This window comes from Rhinichthys klamathensis, unplaced genomic scaffold, assembly GCF_029890125.1.
Source record: "Rhinichthys klamathensis goyatoka isolate OS25496 unplaced genomic scaffold, OSU_Roscu_1.1 h1tg000253l_1, whole genome shotgun sequence".
Classification (NCBI taxonomy): Eukaryota; Metazoa; Chordata; class Actinopteri; order Cypriniformes; family Leuciscidae; genus Rhinichthys; species Rhinichthys klamathensis.
In genome coordinates, this window is record NW_026606775.1 from 431,786 (window position 1) to 452,448 (window position 20,663).

A 20,663-nucleotide genomic window follows, 5' to 3' on the forward strand; every position below is an offset into this window, starting at 1 on the left:
AACCTCCATTTTGTAAACCAAACCTGAAATCTCTTTAGCGCATTGCTGCTGCCATCTATTGGATATTCCTAGAAATTCACCCACACATGGGATATATAGACGTTAAATAAACATTTATTGATCTAAAGCATTTCACAGATGTATTCACGTCTGCGACGTCAAATTCAGAATACAGGGTTGTTGTGACTATTGTCTGCGAGTGCAAATCTCAACATTCAACTTCAGATTTTTATTTTACAGGTTTTCACATTGGAGTTGTGAGTGTAAATTTTAGTGTAGAAGTATGAATATTGTACACATTCTAAAATTCACATCTACATGCTCTCGAGTTTTGTGGGTGCCGAACAGTTGACGGCACGTCCCATTGACTTCTAAAGTAGGAAGAAATTATATGGAGGTCAATGGATGCCGTCAACTGTTTGATTACCGACATTCTTCAAAATATATTCTTTTGTGTTTAACCGAACAAAGAAAGTCATACAGGTTTGGAACAACTTGAGGATAAGTAAATGATGACAAAATTTTCATTTTGGGGTGAACTATCCCCAGAAGAGAGGTCAAAATAATAAGTGTGGCTGAAAACCATCAACGTGTTTTGGCACATAGGCCTTCATCAGGGCTCAAATGTGTAGTCAGGGTCTTTACGTCCTTTCCAGTGGCCAAATATGTGTAGTTTACATAGCTAGTTTACACGACTGATTCAGGACGAAGCTGATGGAGACCCAGAGTCTCGTCTCAAGACTGCTGAAAAACCTGTCTCATTCCAAAAGTTTTCACCTTATTCATTATAGTGATGTCTGATCTCTTCTGAAAATTGGCACATCACTCACTAAGCATTACGTTGTATTGGTGTCGACACAATAGGCTGAGATGAACAACAAGATCATCCACTTATGAAATAAAACTGACTACAATATTATAAAGAAATAACACTAGTCTCCTCAATCACACAAAAACAGATGTCGTCAGTGAAATGGTCATTTTATTTTATTTCAGAGCCTATAATTGAAGAGAAATGTGTAGGCTACTATATCTAGCCTATAAAAAAAAAAAAAAAAAAAAAAAACATGTTTCAAAAACTCCGAAGTTAAAAGCTCATTGTTTCTTTTTGTTACATTTGTTTCCGGTCTCATTTCATTTTGGCACTTCGATGGTTCAATCAAAGAATAAACACACACTTGCTGCTCTCCAAGAAAGAAACGCCTCCACAAATCTTCTGGTATTTCACAGCAACGCTAGTTTAACTACACATTTGACTGAAAATAATAAATTAATGTACTGATTCTCAAATGATTTTCTTGAACACATTAGATCTGAGATTAACATTCGCTCAGTGTGACACATGACAATGATTTTTAATATGAATCCTTAAAGTCGTTGATTGGGTGAAGCTCTTCTCACACTGAATGCACTGGTACGGCTTCTCTCCAGTGTGAACTCGCTCGTGTGATTTCAGGTTTCCAGACTGAGTGAAACTCTTGTCACAATATGAGCACTTGAAAGGTTTTTCTCCATTATGAATTCGTAGGTGCCGATTCAGTTGCCCAGCTTTAGTAAAGCTCTTCCCACAGTCACAACACACATGATCTCTCACTCCGCTATCTGTTTTCTGGTGAAGTTTAAAACTGTCCAGCCATGAAAAACTCTTTCCACAGAAAGTACAAAAGTGAGGCCTCACATCTGAATGAACTTTTTTCAGATTTGACGATGATCTAAAATCTTTACCACACTGATCACACTTAAATGGCTTTTCTCCAGAGTGAATGCGCAGATGATTACAGAGACCTCTGGGAGATTTGAAACTCACTCCACATTGAGTACAGTGGTAAAGCTGCTCTCCGGTATGAAGTTGCTCATGCACTTTCAGGTTTCCAGACACATTAAATCTCTTGTCACAAACTGAGCACTTGTAAGGTTTTTCTCCAGTATGAATTCGTTGGTGTCGTTTCAGTTGAGTGGCTGTAGTAAAGCTCTTCCCACAGTCACAACACACATGATCTCTCACTTCATTGTGCATTTTCTGGTGCTGTTTAAAACCTTCCAGTCGTGAAAAACTCTTTCCACAGAGAGAACACACATAAGGCTTCTCATCTGAATGAACTTTCAGGTGTTTCTTTAGATCTGAAGGCGAATTAAACTTTTTACCACACTGATCACAGTTAAATGGTTTTTCTCCAGAGTGACGGAGCCGATGATTATTGAGACTTGACACTTGAGAAAAGCTCTTTCCACACTGAGTGCATGTATACGGTTTCTCTCCAGTGTGAACTCTCATGTGTGTGTTGAGGTTTCCTTTCTGTCTGAAACTCTTTCCACACTGTGAGCAGGAGTGCCGCTTTTTGGCTTTTGTTCCTTGAGTTTTCACATCACATTTCTCCTCCACTTCATTCAGTTTGTCTCTTTTCTCCATCCAGTCTAAAATAAACATATTAAGTAGTTAGAATCAGTTCAAAATGCAAGTAAACCCTAATTCAAAGGAATAGTTCCCTCAAAAGTTAAAATACTGTCATCAATCGCTCACCTTCATGTCGTTTCGAACCCATAAGACTTTTGTTTATCTTTGAAAAAACAAAGATATTTAATTGAAACCTGAGAGGTTTCTGTGCCTCCAGTGCAACCCAAAGAGGTCAATAAGGCGTCATAAAACAAAACTATATCAATCCACGAATCAAAAGATACAATCACTTTATATCCTTAATTTAGGGTTATATAGACATATAATCAAAGTCACATACATAGACTGCATCAAATATGGTAAATATGGAGACAGTACAACAGAATTGCCATTTTTGGGTAATATAACCCTCTACAGGTCTTTGTGATTATCAAGAATTTCAATGTGACAAAGGTTAGTTCTGTCATTCTCTTGTTAATGCAATCAAAATGTCTACAAAACTACTATACAAGGTTATGATCATTTAGATGCATGTCTTTTTCATTTCCTATAGTATATTGCTCATTATTTCACCAAAACAGTCAAAATGAAGAATCAATAATGGACACCAACCTTTTTGTTCCTCGATATCTTCATGTTTTATTCTGGATGGTTCTGGATCACTCATGTCTTCAATCTCCTCTTTAATAAACTCCATCTTTGCCATATTATGTCAGGCAGATTGCAGTTGTTGCTTCTTTGCTCTTCTCTTGTAGGATGATGGGATATTACCAGCATTTGAATTGCTGTGGCTGGAAGTCACTAATGAATGATAGCATGTCGCTGTGAGTGCGGCTTGAAGAACCAGACCTGCTGAAGAAAAAAAAAAAAAAAAAAAATGTGATGTTTATAAAACTGATTTACATGTTTAGTGTTTTAAGTTTAATTGATTCCTTTATTTTGTATTTCCATAGTTTTATCTGGGTCATTTCGTGTCAACCAGAGGTACCTAGCTACATTTTTATTTTGCTGGTAAAAGAAATACATAAATGAAGAAGAAAGCCAAAATATTAAATTTAATGAATGTATATTTACTGAGTAATCCACTGTTTTGTAAAGGGGGGTCAAAATGACAATTTTCACCTGAGATTTGGAGCCAAATTACAGAGGGGTAAAAATTACTTTAGAAAGACGGCAGCATCATTACTTCATTTGTATACAGATATTGGTAGGTCTATTGGTAAAATCTGTTGACTTTAGCAATCTTTGTTGCATTATAATCCAACAGTGACGGTTACAAAATAGGAAAAGACACTTCTTGTGTTTTTTGCCCCAAGTTTACATGCCTGTAACTTATAAAGTATTAAAGATCTTTTAATATCCATTTAGATTCTAGTTCATATCAAACTTTTTTTTTTTTTTTGGGTATCTTCATTTTAAAGGCCCATTATGGTTCAATCCCAGAGATATGGAAATCTCAATTTGGCTCATAATTATAAGCAACTAACACTAGACCAAACCCTACAAGGGCTTCTTAAAGTGTAACCAAATAAATTCATCCATTCATTCAGTTCCAGAAGTGAATTTTGTTACATACAACTCAAAATAAAATAAATGTAATAATGACAAATGAGGACATTTAAAGTTTCTGATAAATTGCATAAATACAGTGAATGAATGAATGATTTACCAATGAAACATTGCCTTTATACAATTAATACAGTTGGCAAAATAGCAGACACTGCTAAATGGAATGGAATAGAATAGAAATTGCTCAGATATCGAGGCACTAAAACCAAGTTAGCTAACGTGTAAACGCAACAAAGTAACAAAAAATGTATTCACACAGTTGAACGCGAATGTTTGTAAACGGTAGGCATCTGTTCAAGACAAAGGGGTTTTGTTTCGTTTAGTTATGCATCATTTAAAGCATTAATCATTTAAAGTATCGGTTTTACCTAGTTCTTGTAGTTGTTATTGTTTACCTTCCTCGTTCTGTAGCGCTCATCTCGTCTCATCTGCCCCAAACGCGCTCTCGACTGTCGTAAACACCTACCGTGCGCATGAGCAGCTACTCGCTTGTTTTCCTCCAGGGGGCGCTTTATGATTTACAAAGACGAAACTGCATTGAAGCGCAATATTGCACTGTTACTGTTTGAAGACATTTTACACAACAAGTATAGAGCTACTACTATGTTACTCTGTTGTTGTTGTTGTTGTTGTTGGCATATAGTGGCAAAATAAAGGAGGATTTATTTATTGCTATAAGGATGTGAAGAAAGTTTAAACCGAAAGTGTTTATTGTTAAACCACAACTCAATCAATTCCCACAACTAAGCAATTTAGAAACAAAGGTTATTGGAAGTTCAATGCCTTCCTCTTACAAAATAAAGAATTTTGCAATAAAATTAAGGAATTAATAAGAGATATAGAGATAAATGTTTCTTTTGATTCTATTATAAGTAAATGGAAATTTCTAAAATTTTAAATTCGAGAATTTTCCATTGGTTTCTCTAAGAAACTAATAAAAGAAATAAGAGAATATGAAAGGAATTTAATTTGTTAAATAAGTCACTGTTGTAACAAACCTGTTTTAAATAATTATGAAAATGATAAGGTGATGGAGCTGCAAAGTAAATTAGATAATTTGTATCTTGAGAGGGCACAGGGTGCTTATATAAGATCGCGCGCCAAGTGGATTGAGGAAGGTGAAAAGAACTCTTCATATTTCAGTAATTTAGAAAAAAAATAGACAGCAAAGGAACTCTGTCAGTAGTTTAATGATCCAAGGAGAGAAATGCAAAGATTCTAAAATAATTGAAAAAGAAGCGTTTCAGTTCTATTCTAAATTATATTCCTCAGATTTCTCTTCCTATGATTCAGATCTTCTTTTTTTTTTGCTCAAATCCAGAACAATATTCCACGTATTGAGGACTCTTTCAAAGTTTTATGTGATTCGGATCTTAAAATAGAAGAATTGGATTCAGTTGTTGAGAAGATGCCTTTAAACAAATCCCCAGGGACAGACGGGCTCACTAATAATTTTATGGGGGGAGATTTGAGAAATCTATTATTTTGTGCCCTAAAAGAAGGTATTGAAAAAAAAGAGTTGATTGAAAGTATGAAGCAAGGTTTTATTACATTGATTCCCAAAGCTGGTAAAGATAAAAGAGTCTTAGACAATCTAAGGCCTATCACTTTGCTTAACATTGATTATAAAATCTTTTCTGGGGCTATCGCTGCTAGGCTGAAAAAGGGTATTTCTACTATAATTAGTGAGACACAATCAGGGTTTTTGGGAGGAAGGTCAATTCATAATACCGTAATATTCGATTGGTTTTAGATTTACTCGATTATAGTGGTTCAAGTGGTTCAAGAGAGTGGGTTTCTTTTTTTTTTTTTGATTTTTACAAAGCTTTTGATGCTGTTGAGCATCCTTTTATTTTGAAAACCTTACATAATTTTGGTTTTGGAGTAAAATTTATAAATCTAATTGAAATGTTATATAATGGAATCAATAGCTCTGTAGCTCTAGGGCATGGAACCTGCTCAAGATTTCCAATTAAAAGAGGGATTCATCAGGGTTGTGGTAGCTCTCCACTATTATTTATAATGGTTGCAGAGTTATTATCTATATTGATTAAAAATAATGGTATTGAAGGTCTTACAGTGTTATAGTTATGTCAGTTTGCTGACGATACAACACTGTTTCTAAAAAATGAATATCAAATTCCACTAGCTTTACATTCTATTAACCAGTTTTCTAAAGCTTCGGGGCTACATTTAAACCTAAGCAAATGTGTAATGTTAAAGGGATAGTTCACCCAAAAATGAAAATTAAGTCATTAATTACTCACCCCCATGCTGTACCAACCCCGTAAGACCTTCGTTCATCTTCGGAACACAAATGAAGATATTTTTGATTAAATTGAGAACTGAGAACTGAACAAGAAGTAGTAGAAGAAGAACGTCCTCTTCTCAGTTCTCGCGCATGCGTCGTGGAAATCTCTTGAACTCTCGTCTCAGGCCCACAAGGAAGAAAAGGAATAGTCGAATAAAGTCGTTATTTTTCTTTGTTTTTCCGCACAAAAAGTATTCTCGTCGCTTGATAAACTTATAGTTGAGCCACTGTAGTCACTTGGACTATTTAAACATTTTCTTCAATGACTTTCTGGGCCGTCAAGTTTCACTCCCTTAGGAAGCCTATGTAGGAGTGATCCAGCTCTCAAATTTAAAACTCATCCTTGATTGGTCTGATGACCTACCCCTAACCCCGCCCCTAAACCTACCAGTCACTGGGGTTAAGACCTGTCTATGGTTAAGACCTGTCAGGGATGAGTTCCCTAATGAATATTCATGAGTCTTCCCCTACCATCCTGGGGAAAAAAATATCGCTTCCGGGACGGCAATTTTTTAAAATTGGAATTTCTCTGAAATTAAAAATCTTTGGAGACTTTTGGGATATTGTAAGTACACAACTGCAGGAAATATATCACACTGTGCAAGTGATTTTTGGATATTTTATTACAAAAATCTTACATATTGTAGCTTTAATATAATATTGCATACATTGTCAGAGCTTGGTAGACAGGTAACTATTATATTTGTAGATCTTATTAGACAGATTAAATGATTATAATTAATATTATTTATTAATTTGTCGGATGATCTCAGACAAATTCCATTGAGAATCCCACCAGTGTTAAAAATACAACAGTTTTTATAAAATAGAGACAAAATTGTAATTTATTAATACAATTGAATTATACTCCACAGTGACGAATCCAAAAAAACAAGCTAAGCTGCATTGGCATAGCAATACCAGTCTTTCTCACTTGTTTTTTGGTAAAGCTGTAGTGACTGGACCTCTGTCCCTCTAGGGGGGTTCGGGGGCATGCTCCCCCGTAAGAAAATGTTGTGCTTTTTAATGTTAAATTCATCAATCTGGTGCACTTTGAGAGTTCAAAGTAAAAAGCTCCAACCCATATTCAGTGTGAAAATTAAACAAAGAAAAATGCAAACCTCTTTTAGTTACAGCGTCTGTCTACATTACACTACATAATACTAGTTATAATATTAATCCCATGATAGTAATAGCCATATATTATAAAATAAATGCACTGAAAAATAAAGGAAACTTTTTTATTTTTCCACGCTATTTCTCTGCACATTCCTTGTTTCTTCTCCATCTCTCAGACTATTTTGAGTGCATTTTGAGGTGTTTAAAGATGTGATTGGCCCAGCCCAGTGTCAATCAAGAAAAGAACCAATGGGCCGCTGATCTACATGTTTCATGGGCCGGATGTGTCAGAAAAAAACTAACGCTGACTTTTTTTGACTAATGCATTACACCGGCACTAACCCAGCGCCGCTAATTAAGCAAAACAAAACAAAACGAATGGGCTGCCGATGTACGAGTTTTCTGGGCAAACAAGACACAAAAAAAGTATGAGATGTATCGGCCCAAAAAGCACGTCGGCCCACCTGTTGCCTTTCACCATCCACTTATTTAGTTGCTGTCGCATCAATTGACATGCCATCTCCTTTTCCCTCTTTCTTATTCTATTTCTTTAGCCCCCGACAGCTTGTTTGCGTTCGACGACAACGCACTACGGCGCCGGTCGTACTCACGGCTGAACGCTTGGTCAGCGCTCACGGCGCCCGCGCGCGATATTATCCCCCCTCTTCTGCGCTCACGGCGCCCGCTCGCGATATTATCCCCGCTCTTCTATGTCAAAATTCTATGATGGAACCTTATGAGGGCACCTACTCTAGCCTGTCAGTCCATTAAAATGTCATATAACATTGAGGAAATGCAGAAATTATTTAGAAACGCACAACAGCAGCTACATATATCAAATAAAACAATATATAGGCCTATATATATAATTATAAAAATTATATCATCGCTTTGGCGCCCCCATAGTGCTGCGCATCTATGCGCCGCATATATCGCATAGCCTACCCACTTTTTGCTAGCCTGGCTGCCAGCCCGAACCCCGCCCACAACAATTTTTGGTCGGGAAGTTCGGTCTGGACTCAATCCATTGAGGAGTAATTATGATCAGTCAAAAAATGGTCGGACCAATCAAATTGCCAGGGCGGGCTTTATACGATGATGGACAGATTATCTGCCGTTACGTAATCATCACGTCACCAAAGAGCGCTTGGGTTGAACTGGTTTCGCTCAAAGTTGACTACAGCTGGAGAATTTAGATGTATAGATTCCGCTATCGCGTCTGTTGTAAAAGAAATCGACAGCGCATTCATTTTAAAAGACGAACAGAGAACTGGAATCAAGGCATTTGTCGAAAGATGTGTTTGCCGTCCTTCCTACGGGATTCGGCAAAAGTTTAATTTATCAGCTGGCTCCGATGGTCACTAAGAAGATGGGACGCAATGAAAACACTGTGGTCGTTGTGGTTTCTCCTTTGGTCGCACTCACGGAGGACCGACCAAGTAAAAGAAGCAACACTCATTATTTTACTACTTCTTCCAGCGCGCGTGTAGTTGAGTTCTGTTGACAAGTTTGCGTAGCTCAACATACGTCACTTACTGCGTTGCTCTGATTGGTTGTAGGTCTATCCAATTGAGTGCAGAGTTTTTTTTTGTTTTTTTTCTGGTTCGGTTAAGACACGCCTCATAATCAAAGCCCTATGGAGCAGTATCAGACTCACATTCTGACTAGAATATGAGTATGACGAAGTCAGGCTAACTTTTTGCGCCACTGCTTTGAATTATTAGAAAATAATGCGCATCCGAGCTGTAACATTACCAGCTCAGGTGTGCATTATTTTCTAATAATTCAAAGGCCTGTCATCAATTATTTCTTATTTATACAGATACTCATCACCACTGCCACACATAATTTATTATCCAGCTTGAATGAAATCTGAGAGCTTTCTGGCCCTCCATTAACAGCTAAGCAATAACCACTTTGCTGCTTCAAAAAGGTTCATAAAAAGATCGCAAAAATAATCCATGAATTGAGTGATTTAGTCAAACAATTTCTGAAGAGACACGGTCGCTTTATATGTTGAACAGATTGAAATTAGGCTCTCAGAATTCATCACAAAGATCTTTATTTGTGTTTTGAAGATGAACGAAAGTCTTACAGGTTTGGAACGACATGAGGGTGATTAATTAATGACAGAATTCATTTTTGGGTGAACTAACCCTTTAAAGGGGCTGTGTGTAGGATTTTACTTAAAAAAATCTTTAAGATAGAGTTTTCATTTGTACATTTATGAGCCAACCATAAGGTAATAGAAAGAATGACACCATGACTGTCCACCACGGTTGCCTCTCTCAGCCTGTAGGCTCAATTGTGTGTGGAGGAGTCGGGTCCGAATTGGTGCGAAAATTCACTAAATGTGACGCCATGCGCGTTCTCGGTTACTATTGCTTACATCCGTACGGTAGCCATTACTGCTAGCGATTGCCGCTGCGGCCAAAATAGAGAGCGTCGGGCAAAGACAAGAGTCAACATCGGAGCTTGTGAAAGAAGTTCACCTGTGTGTGTGTCTGTGCGCGAGCGAGAGTGCGAGCGAGCGAGTGAGTGTGAGTGAGTGCGAGCGAGTGTGTGTGAGTGAGTGTGCAGCGAGAGTGCGAGCGAGTGAGTGAGCGAGAGTGTGAGTGTGTAATGAGTGTGTGTTTGTTGTGAGTGACAGAAGTGTTCACCTGTGTTCCTGCCTCTCGTCTGTCACTCATTAGCGACGGCTCGCTCTCGATCTGTGTGTGTGTGTTTGTTTAGTTTAAAGACCCACTCCGATGAAAATAATGTTTTTCTAGGTGTTAACATGTTCTTGTGGCATTTTTCTGTTGTTAGAGGACATATCTTGAGAAAAATAAGCTCAAAGTTGTATTTCTACATTCAAATGGCTGTGAATCAGTAGCAGACGCTAAAATGCCGGCTAAAATAGACTGGAGTTGTGACGTAGTAACTCCACTGGGCGTCTCCACACGCGACGTCTTGGAGTGAAATAATGATCGGTGATAACTTTGATTAACTTCGGATAATAATAATTAACGTGTATATAATACTGTTGCCCCACCGGTATTGGGGATGTAAGCTAGCGGGAGAGACAGAGCTCTCAGCAACGGGTAGGGGGAGGGTCGTCTCCGTGCCAACGGCTCCGCCCACAACGCAGAGGCGAATTGCTAATGAGCTACTGCCGCTCTGCTGAAGCGAAGTCCCAGAAAACGGCACAGGTTTTGTGATTTTGGCTAAAAATGGCATAATCATAATTTAAAGACCACTGGGAATGTTTAAAAATAGCTCAAAATATGATCGGAGTGGGACTTTAACACATGCTGGTGAATCTCGATGAGCCGTTTGTGGTTGCTGCGGCAACTCTCTGGTTGCTGTGGTCGTGCTCGTACGAGCGCGCGCACCGAGAACGAGCATGAGATGCTGCAGTTTCTCTAACGGCCACTGGTGTCAGTAACGGTTAGAAATTTCAGAACTTACGCAATGCTCCTTTAAAGGAGTCATAATGTGCAATTTTCACTTTTCCATGAGAATCAATGTATGTTATGATTGACTAACGATTATACATTGGCCGGGATGCCGATATTCAAAAGTGAAGCGTTTGTTTACCCCAGGGTTCTTAAACTAGCCAACGTGCACGCGCACTCAAATACGAGATTTCAATTTCTCCCCCGACTTGACGTCAAGACGGGGCCGGATATACCATTTATGGACACCGCAGAGGAGGCCCGCCCTGCCCCTCTCCCCATCATATTCAGTCAAGAAAGATGCAGAAACGTAGTGCACACGTGAGTTGCTCTGTGGTTGACTGTCATAATCCACATTCTAATGTTTTTTCTTTACCCAAAACTGACCAAACTACAAGGGACAAGTGGATGAAACTTATTTTTAATGACGCTGTTCCAACAACCATCTCAACTTGCTCAACGTTAGGTGTCTGCGCTAAACATTTCACAAAAGAATCTTTTACAAATTTGGGGCAATATCAGGCGAAGTTGGCATCGAAGCTACATTTGGAAAAAGGTGCCATTCCAACAATCATGGACCTGAATTTGAAACGGTAAGACTGTGTTACCATTACTATAATTTGTGTAACAAACAGCAGCTAACTACTAATGCGGTTAATGTATGTGATAAGGATAGATACATTTAAAAAACAGTCAAGAATTAATAAACATAAAGAAAAACATAACGTTACATGTCTGCAGATGAAAATGATTAAATATCTAAAAAACCACAACGTCAAAAAAGGCAAAAACAACACATTATAGCAAACATTAATCTCTACAACCACTGTAAGCTGAAAATAAAGTAGACTACATCTCCGTTAATGTAATCTACATTAAATTAAAAGTAAACTTATGTGGGAGAAAATAGCAAAAAAACGTTTTAGCTCGTTACTGATGTTAATGTATGTCTCAGTCAAAAAAATTGTCTTTACCATTCAGAGACATGTTGATGTAGACGTCCTTCAATTGACTGTTGTTCCTCTTCCGTTTCCAGCTCTGGTTCAGAGTCTGGCTCAAACATATACGGTTGAATCCCGTAGGTCGCGGCCAGGTCGGGTTCATTAACAACTTGCGCCATGATCTCTTTTTGGAATGATATACTGAAGTTACCTGCGGTGTCAAGCCCCCTCCTTCCTGCCACCAATCAACGCGCCCCTCATTTGCATTATTAAAATGACCGTCCACGACAGCCAAAACCTCGCATCAGATCTCGCGAGACAATAATGCATTTAGAAATAAGGGTCAAACGAGCTCTGTGTTTATTTTTTTCCAATTTTTCTTTTTTAGAAGGGCATGAAATGACTATAATAGAGCGTGGGTATCAAAGTTAATACTACATTATGACTCCTTTAAGTCTTTATTAACCAAGCTTTTCACCACATTAACAAAACTAATCTAGATGATATAGTGCTTTTATGAAAAACTCCATATTTCATCTCAGTTTACTTGAATGTATTTGACATGAAAACTAATGTTGATCACTTCAAACATTTTTTCATATGTGTGTGAAGGCTTGCTAAACTTTTAAAACTCTTCTCACACTGAGTACAGTAGTACGGCTTCTCTCCAGTATGAAGTCGCTCATGTGATTTCAGGTTTCCAGAATGAGTGAAACTCATGTCACAATATGAGCACTTGTAAGGTTTTTCTCCAGTATGAATTCTTTGGTGCAGTTTCAGACAGTCCGCTCTAGTAAAGCTCTTCCCACAGTCACAACACACATGATCTCTCACTTCATCATGTGTTTTCTGGTGCAGTTTAAAACTGGCCAGCCATGAAAAACTCTTTCCACAGAGAGAACACACATAAGGCTTCTCATCTGAATGAACTTTCAGGTGTGATTTTAGATTTGATAACAAATTAAAATCTTTCCCACACTGATCGCAGTTGAATGGTTTTTCTCCAGAGTGACGGAGCAGATGAACACTGAGAACTGATGCATCTTTGTAACTTTTCCCACACTGAGTACAGTCGTACGGCTTCTCTCCAGTATGAACTCGCTCATGTGATTTCAGAGATCCAGACTGAGTGAAACTCTTGTCACAGTATGAGCACTTGTAAGGTCTTTCTCCAGTATGAATTCTTTGGTGCTGTTTCAGATTGCCAGCTAGAGTAAAGCTTTTTCCACAGTCCAAACACACATGATCTCTCACTCCATCATGTGTTTTCTGGTGCTGTTTAAAATTGTTCAGCCGTGAAAAACTCTTTCCACAGAGAGAACACACATAAGGCTTCTCATCTGAATGAACTATCAGGTGTTGTTTTAGATTTGATGACGAAATAAAATCTTTACCACACTGATCACAGTTAAATGGTTTTTCTCCAGAGTGACGGAGCCGATGAACACTGAGAGTTGATGCTTGAGAAAAACTCTTTCCACACTGAGAGCAGGAGTGCAGCTTTTTGGCTTTTGTTCCTTGAGTTTTGAAGTCGCAGAGTTCCTTCACGTCATTTAGTTTCTGTCTTTGCTCCGTCACTTCCATCTGGTCTAAAATAAATGTATTAATCAGTTAGAATCAGTTCAATGAGGTTAAATGTGAGAATTAAAAACACTTAGCAAGCAGAAAACAAGACACCTGTCTGTATAAAGTATCTTTAATCAGGGTTCGTACACCTTTTCCAAGGTCAAATTCAAGAACTTTCAAAGTCCATTTTAAAGCTTTTTCCAGCACCTAACACCACCGTAAATTACATACCAATACATAGTCAAAATTAGTATTTAACGTTTTTATCACATTAAAAGAGATAATGCTTAAAACAGGCAAAATTGTGTTTCGTAATAGCAGAAGGATCAGATATTTAAAGCAACACCATGGAACTTTTCCTCTTCGGGCGCCCTACTGGTTGGAAACTAAATTGTCCATTACCACTGTCGTAAATAATTTAGCCTACCGTCGCATGCACGCTCACTGTTTATCCAGCACCGGCTTCAGAATGAACGATGTCCACAGACAAGGTAGAGTATGTTACATGATTTCATGAAAGTATGATGTATTGCGACATCAGAAACGAAGAAAAACGAAATAATGACTATTGTAACGCTTGACATAAAGCAAGTCAAATTTCTAGTTTTTTTATGTCTCATTCGGACTACAGACACGCGACCCGATCTGGCAAACTTGCATAGCGTAGTTATAGCAGATATAGGACCGCAAAGCCAATCCAGAAGTGCCTTTCACCCTGTTACGACTTGATAAACCACTGATAAGATTTTGTAAACATTATTTTAAGGTAAAAAAAAATGTTCCATGGTGTTGCTTTAAGCAAATCACAAGTTTTATTTTTCAAAATGTATCATGGTCTAAGTAGATAATGCCTATGTGTAACCCCTCCACCCGGGTCCCACTCAACCCACTCCGAGCGGGCCTCGAACCCGGATCTCCGGCATGAGAGTCAGGCGCTCTTAACAAGGAGGCTGAAGACTGCAGCCTCTAGGCACCTGTCGCTAGAGAGCCTTTTGAGATCAGAGGAGTGAGGTTTACTCGCACAGCGACTACTAGCTGGCCTCCGTTACATTTCATTGCTTTTCATTTTATTAATGTCCAAATAATGCTTCCTAGTAGGGCTGTCAACTTTAGTCGTTTAGTCGACTAATCGGTCGATGCCATCTTGGTCGACTGACATTCTTATTGGTCGACCAGTTGTATTTTTTTTTTTTTTTTACCAATAGAAAGATATTTGATATTTATTCCTTTATAAGCAGTTATATATTACTGTATTCTAAATATAATTAGCCTATGGTTTATCCCCAACTTTAAATGCTTTAATTTAGGCTATTTTGTAACAGCGCCACAGTTTAGCGCACACACATAGAACACTCGGTTCGCCCCTGTGGCTGCGCTGCTGCTTCGTGCTCAGTAAGGAATATAGGTAGTTTAGCTGTATTCATTCAGTTATAATGCTACTTGTTTCGGTTTTTATGTTTTTATACACTATATGTTTTTATCTCGATGCGGCGTGGACGCACTTGGAAAAAAAAGAGCGCGTTGCTTCCATCATGAGCGCGCACACCGCGCGCCTACATTTGAAATCGAACTTGAGCGCGCAAAAGACGTGAGCAGTCCCTTTAACGGCTTTATCATGCTGACTCAATAGATTGTGTTTTCTTGATATGTTTTTGTTTTTATTTGTACACTTGATGCATTTGAAAATAGCCTAAATAATGTAACAAAACGAAAATAAACCTATATGCGGTCCTACAATACAGCCTATTATTATAATAGGATTGTTTTTTAGGCTCTTTGGGTTTTTTTGTCTGTTTGTTTTAAAACTCCTAGATCGGCTGGACAAAAGTTAACCCATAGCTTTGAAAGACAAGTAAAGAAGAATATAGGCTACAGCCTGTAAACGAGAGCTTTTGTTAGGATTTTTCATTGTGGCAGATAGCAGTTATATTTTGTGTAGCGTGTGGTGTGGTCAGGTGCGCGATTGTGACTGTTAGCCTACTATAGACCTAGGACAGAGCTCCTAACTTTGCAGTTAAAAAAAAATCACTTAATTTTAAAAGAATTGTATTATTATTATAGTTTTATGTATTTTTGATGTTTTTTCGTTGTTGTTTTATAAATGCTATGACAATTGTTCAAAAATGTTCAATCAAAACATCGTGTCTTTTTTTTTTTTTTTTTTTTTTTTTTTTAGTCGACTAATCGTTGCGCAGGACAGGACTTTGGTCGACTAAGGATTTCTTTGGTTGACTACAGCCCTACTTCCTAGATAATATGATTTTCAGGCTGTAAAACTGAAGAAATTTCAAGGGCTGAAAATATGAATACATAGGATTTGGGCCTTGGTTTTGGGACACATTCTTGATATAGACAAGGTTTGAACAAAATCAGAGTGCAACAACAACCTGTAATTCAATTTTAACCCAGAAGACTCTGACAGTGCACAGGCACCTGCCTGATAAATAGCCTACTAATAAAAAAAAATAAAAAAAACATTATTTCATTGCCAAGATATATACATTTATCTACTGGAATAGACCAGTGTAAATATTCCATAAGGCCATCCTCAACCTTACAGTTGGCTACTTTTTTGTTTTGCACTGGGCTAACGTTTGCAGTTTTTTGCGGGTAGTTAATGTTACAGTTACTGTGCTGAAACTTTGGCTATGTTCACTGCATATTCCACAAATAAACGTGCCATAACGGACATGCAATACTAACATTATATTATCACACCAAGTACTTTTAGTCATTAATGGCCCTTTCAGACAGGACGCGGAATGCGCTGCGCTATTAAACCCATTTATTTCAATGGCTTGCGCCGCGTGAAGACGCTTTGTTGCTGACCAAAGCAGAGCGCAGCATTGGCAAGCGCGAGTGCATGCCGCGGTCAAAGTTAAAAATAGTTCAACTTTTGCCGCTGCGTTCTGTGAGGAATACCTGCACGGCCAATAAAAACGGGACATCCAAACAAGCGCGGAAATCAAAATTAAAACTCCGCCTACTTTTGCTCTGGCCAGCAAATCACTCTGGATCTGAAGGGCTACATTTTATTTCTCCATTCAATAAACAAACTATTCAGTCAGATAGGCAGTGTTGTGCCTGAACGCGTTCATTGAACGATAGAAAAATCGTACATTTCTGTGCAAACTTTGCCCGCCAATAAAATAATAGCTGTCTGTGATTCTATATGGGCTGTGGCAAATAGGCCTAATTTTGAAAAAAATATATATATATAGCTTGCAGCAACATATGGAAAAAAATAACTATGAACTACTTTAAACTAAATTTTAAAGTATGAACTATGAACTGAACTAGGCCTAGTTCATTTTAAAATTTGTGAACTGAACTTTGAACTAGTTCACGTAGAAGGTGAACTTTCCCAACACTTCAGATAGGTATCTGTTGTGAAATAAATACAGTTACAATTTCAAGCATTTTATCCTAAATTTAAGCACTTTTCAAACCTTGAAAACACAACATCAAAATTCAAGCATTTTCAAGGATTTCAAGCACCCGTACGAACCCTGTTTAATGTGCAAAGTTCGGTTCTGTCATTCACTTGAAGAGTTTGGTTCCAAAACGCAATAAATCCATTTAGATTAATTTGAGTAAAAATGTGTTTTCTTTACCAAGAAAGTGGAAAGATGAAAACCACTATTTTCTGTTTCAAACGTTCACATAGCATTTGTAGGTCATAATAACAAAAAAAATTAAAATCCAGGTTTTGATTTTCAAAGATTTATTATAAAAACGGATTATTTTTTTCCCCAAAATGCAATAAATCCATTAAAAAAAATAATCAAAATGCAATTAATCCATTGAATCAATATAAAAGTTTTTTTTTTTCATATTGAAACTGTTGAAAATACACAACAACGTAAGTTTATTAGTATAATATTTTTATTAAGAACTGTAAAGAAGATTGAAAACATGTTTCCTCCTCCCGAGTGCCTCATCTTCATCTCCTCACGTAAATGATTCGATTTCGATGCCTTGCGTTTCTCACCCACCGCAGAAACAACCACAGGTTCATCAATGCCTCAAAATTATTCATTTTTTTGTTTGTTTGTTGATCGAAAAGTACAAAATCGATAAGAAAACTAGGAAGCCGGGTGTATTTAAGGCGCTGCCGTTACTGTTTACATTGCGTGGAATGGTGCGTTGTGATTGGTTGAGAGCGGATATATCGCATTCTGCAGAGAAGGGAGACTGGTGTTTGTCGCGGTTTGGAAAGAAAGGGAGAAAACATGACAGAATAACACGGCGGATATCGCATTTTACTTAAAATTAAACATTGACTTTTCAATACCAACCAGATACAATACTGATTTTTGCAGTAACTAATTTTTTTTCAAAATGGCGTTTATCGCGTTTTGGAACCAAACTCTTCACTTGTTAATGCGATTAAAACTGGGTTATGATAATTTAGATGCATTTCTCTATCATTTGTCATCCATATTTTCAGAGTTACCAAAGCAATCAACAATGAAGAATCAAGAATGGACACCAACCTATTTGTTCCTCGGTATCTTCATGTTTTATTCTGGATGGTTCTGGATCAGTCATGTCTTCAATCTCCTCTTTAATAAACTCCATCTTTAACAGTCACACAGATTTCAGCTGCTACTCCTGGAGTTTGTCCTTCTCTTGTAGGATGATGGGGATATTCCCAGTATTTATTGGTGAATTGTTGTGGGAGGGGCTTCACTGCAGGTGTGAACTGTGATCACTGTGTGATACTGACCAGATCTGGAAAAATCAAAGATAAGTTACTGAATTTATACATTAAACACATATGGTGACTTTGTTTTAGTTCAAATATAGAGCATTTTTACGGTTGCAGTGCATATTCGTAGCATATGTATACTGACAGTCTGATAATAAATCAGATGTAGGCTACCTACAATAACATTACCATGTCCAGCAATCGATTTAAATAGTACATTGGGTTTGATTTGTCGTTTAATGAGATCTAATTAGTTAGCTGTTAGTAGTTTCACGTGAATAAATGCATAGATCCGACTGTTCTACATATTTACTTTAATGGTCCAGTGTCATGACGTCATAAACAGTGAAGCCACCGCGACGCCATATTGGCATTCCCTAGTGAGCTCACGCATTCTATTGAATCAATAGGAAATTGTATGATTTGACTGAGAAAACATTGCATAACGAGACACCGTTTTTAAATCAAAGTCATTATATAGATAAGTGCTTCTAACCCGCACTCGTATAGTTTGTTTCCTTATTAAAATCGATTATGTTTATCAATGGTTGGTTGTACATCAAGCAGGGATACATTTGTGTGCATTTTATTTTGTGATTTCACCGGAACGAATAAAAAGTCTCCGCAACGGATTAAAGCGCGCTGAAGAATACGGTGTGCGCGAGCCACAAGAGACACACTAATCGCAAAGTCAACGAGCACTTTGATCACTTGATTTAAAAAACAACATATTTCAGCGTGCTAGATCACTTCTTATTTAACAAACCACCTAAATGAATGCTCTGCAAGTTAACTGGAGATGTTTTATTATTTGTATTGGTACATCTGATCCGTGCCGCGAGATGTTTCAAAAGTGGTGGCGACAATATATCGACCCTCGCAAAAAGTAATGGGGACATCTACCCGCAAATTACGCCCCTGCATTTAGGCAACACAAACATCAATTCTTACATGATAAATATAACATCTCTGACCTGCAAATTGGAGATATACGGCATCTGGGAAAAATATTCCACCTTTGTTCTTCATTCACGATCGTTAACAGCGTTACTTTCAGATTCAAATGGTTAAAGTTTCAGCGTTCGTCTCGTCTCTCGCGCTTCTCTCTTTTCATGTGTTTGACTGTTACATTCATTTTAGCGTCAAAAGAGACAACAAAATTGAAAAAGAGAGAAAAGAGTAAACAAAACTCTAGAGAGGCTCTCGCACTTCTCTCTTCTGCGCATGCTCAGTGCGCGCGGTGTCATGTTTCTTAAAGGGGCCGCATTCAGTAAATCACATCTCCGCTCTGTTATGGACCAAATCCACTATTACAATAATTAATAATGCACAGTAATAATAATATATATGATATATGGATTCAACAATAGATTCACCCTTACATAGATTCACTGGAACTTGGCTCATAGCCTACATTTTAGTCCAGATCAGTAAGCTATTTTAAGAAAACAATTATATTAAAATATAAATTAGATAATTAGGTCATCTCAATTATAAGAAAAAACTCAAACCAGAACCTACATTTAACCCATATGGGGAAAGTTTTTAATGTGGATTGTATCACGTATGACGTTGCAAATAATCAAAATATTTGAGTGAGTGTGCAGTTCAACTCTTTACTTAGAGAGAGAGATTTACATATATGCCTATTATAAATGTGTCTTTTGTGTGTTCACACCATAGACTGTAAAAATAAAATCACATGTTTCCAATTATCTACTGTAATGTTGCTCTAGAAACCATATGGAGTATGTTTTAATGCAAGGAGTAAACAGGGTCTTACCAGAAGAGGCCAAGCAAAAGACAGGCAACAAAAGAAAATTAATTTTAAATTGAGTAGAGAAGACTAGGGGCAGCTAAACCTACATGTGGTTAGCTAAATTTAAGCCAGATAGAACATAAACCTGTCAACATACATTATAGACCCATCCATTGATATATAAATTAATTGATATACCTATCCTAGCTCTATCGAGCTAATCGTTTATAAATAATAAATGTTGCATCATTGCTAAACAACAACAACTTTGGCAGATTATTTAACAAATGACAGAACCTATAATATTTTTTGTCAGATTTTCATTCTAACGATGTTAATCTTGATTATATGGTATTATTACTTTGTCTTCTGGGCAAGTTTCATCTTCATAAAGACAGAACCATTCAATGTAATCCGGATTTTAAAATATTCTCCTCTGATATAAAGTCCCTTTTTTCTTCCTTTAAAGTGTAAATTCCAGGTAAAAATTTTCACGAAGATAATGCAATGTGCTTACTAAACATAAAGATAAGAACCGCCCACCATTGTTTTTTTTACGTTTTTTATACCAAAATGCTGAATATAATATGAAAAGTTGGTGCGTTTTACAGTGGTTTTAAGCACCCCCCCTCCCTTCCACTAGCTGGGCGTGACGTCATAAAAGGTACTCCAAGCTATTACTGTCTATGCTCCAGGCCTGGAGTTACGTTATATTGGAGACCTAGGTAGCAAAAATGGTTAACTATTGTGTTTGTGCGGGATGTACGAATACATCAAAAACGGGGGAGAGGCTCCACAAGTTCCCCAAGGACAAACGGCTGATTCGTGCCTGTAAGTGTTAGCATAACTTACCCG

The 20,663-nt window shown here is 37.6% G+C and overlaps 1 protein-coding gene across 1 annotated transcript; it reads right to left on the reverse strand.

Moving 5' to 3' along the window:
- Positions 1–1,177: 1,177 nt before the first annotated feature.
- On the reverse strand, positions 1,178–18,061 carry LOC130101168 (zinc finger protein 91-like). The gene is made up of 4 exons (XM_056266755.1): positions 17,835–18,061; positions 12,356–13,361; positions 3,008–3,102; positions 1,178–2,415 (listed from the first exon to the last, which is right to left on the reverse strand). The coding sequence occupies exons 1-4, from the start codon at positions 17,917–17,919 to the stop codon at positions 1,331–1,333; spliced, it is 2,271 nt and encodes a 756-aa protein (XP_056122730.1). The 5' UTR covers positions 17,920–18,061; the 3' UTR covers positions 1,178–1,330.
- Between the last annotated feature and the right edge of the window lie 2,602 nt (positions 18,062–20,663).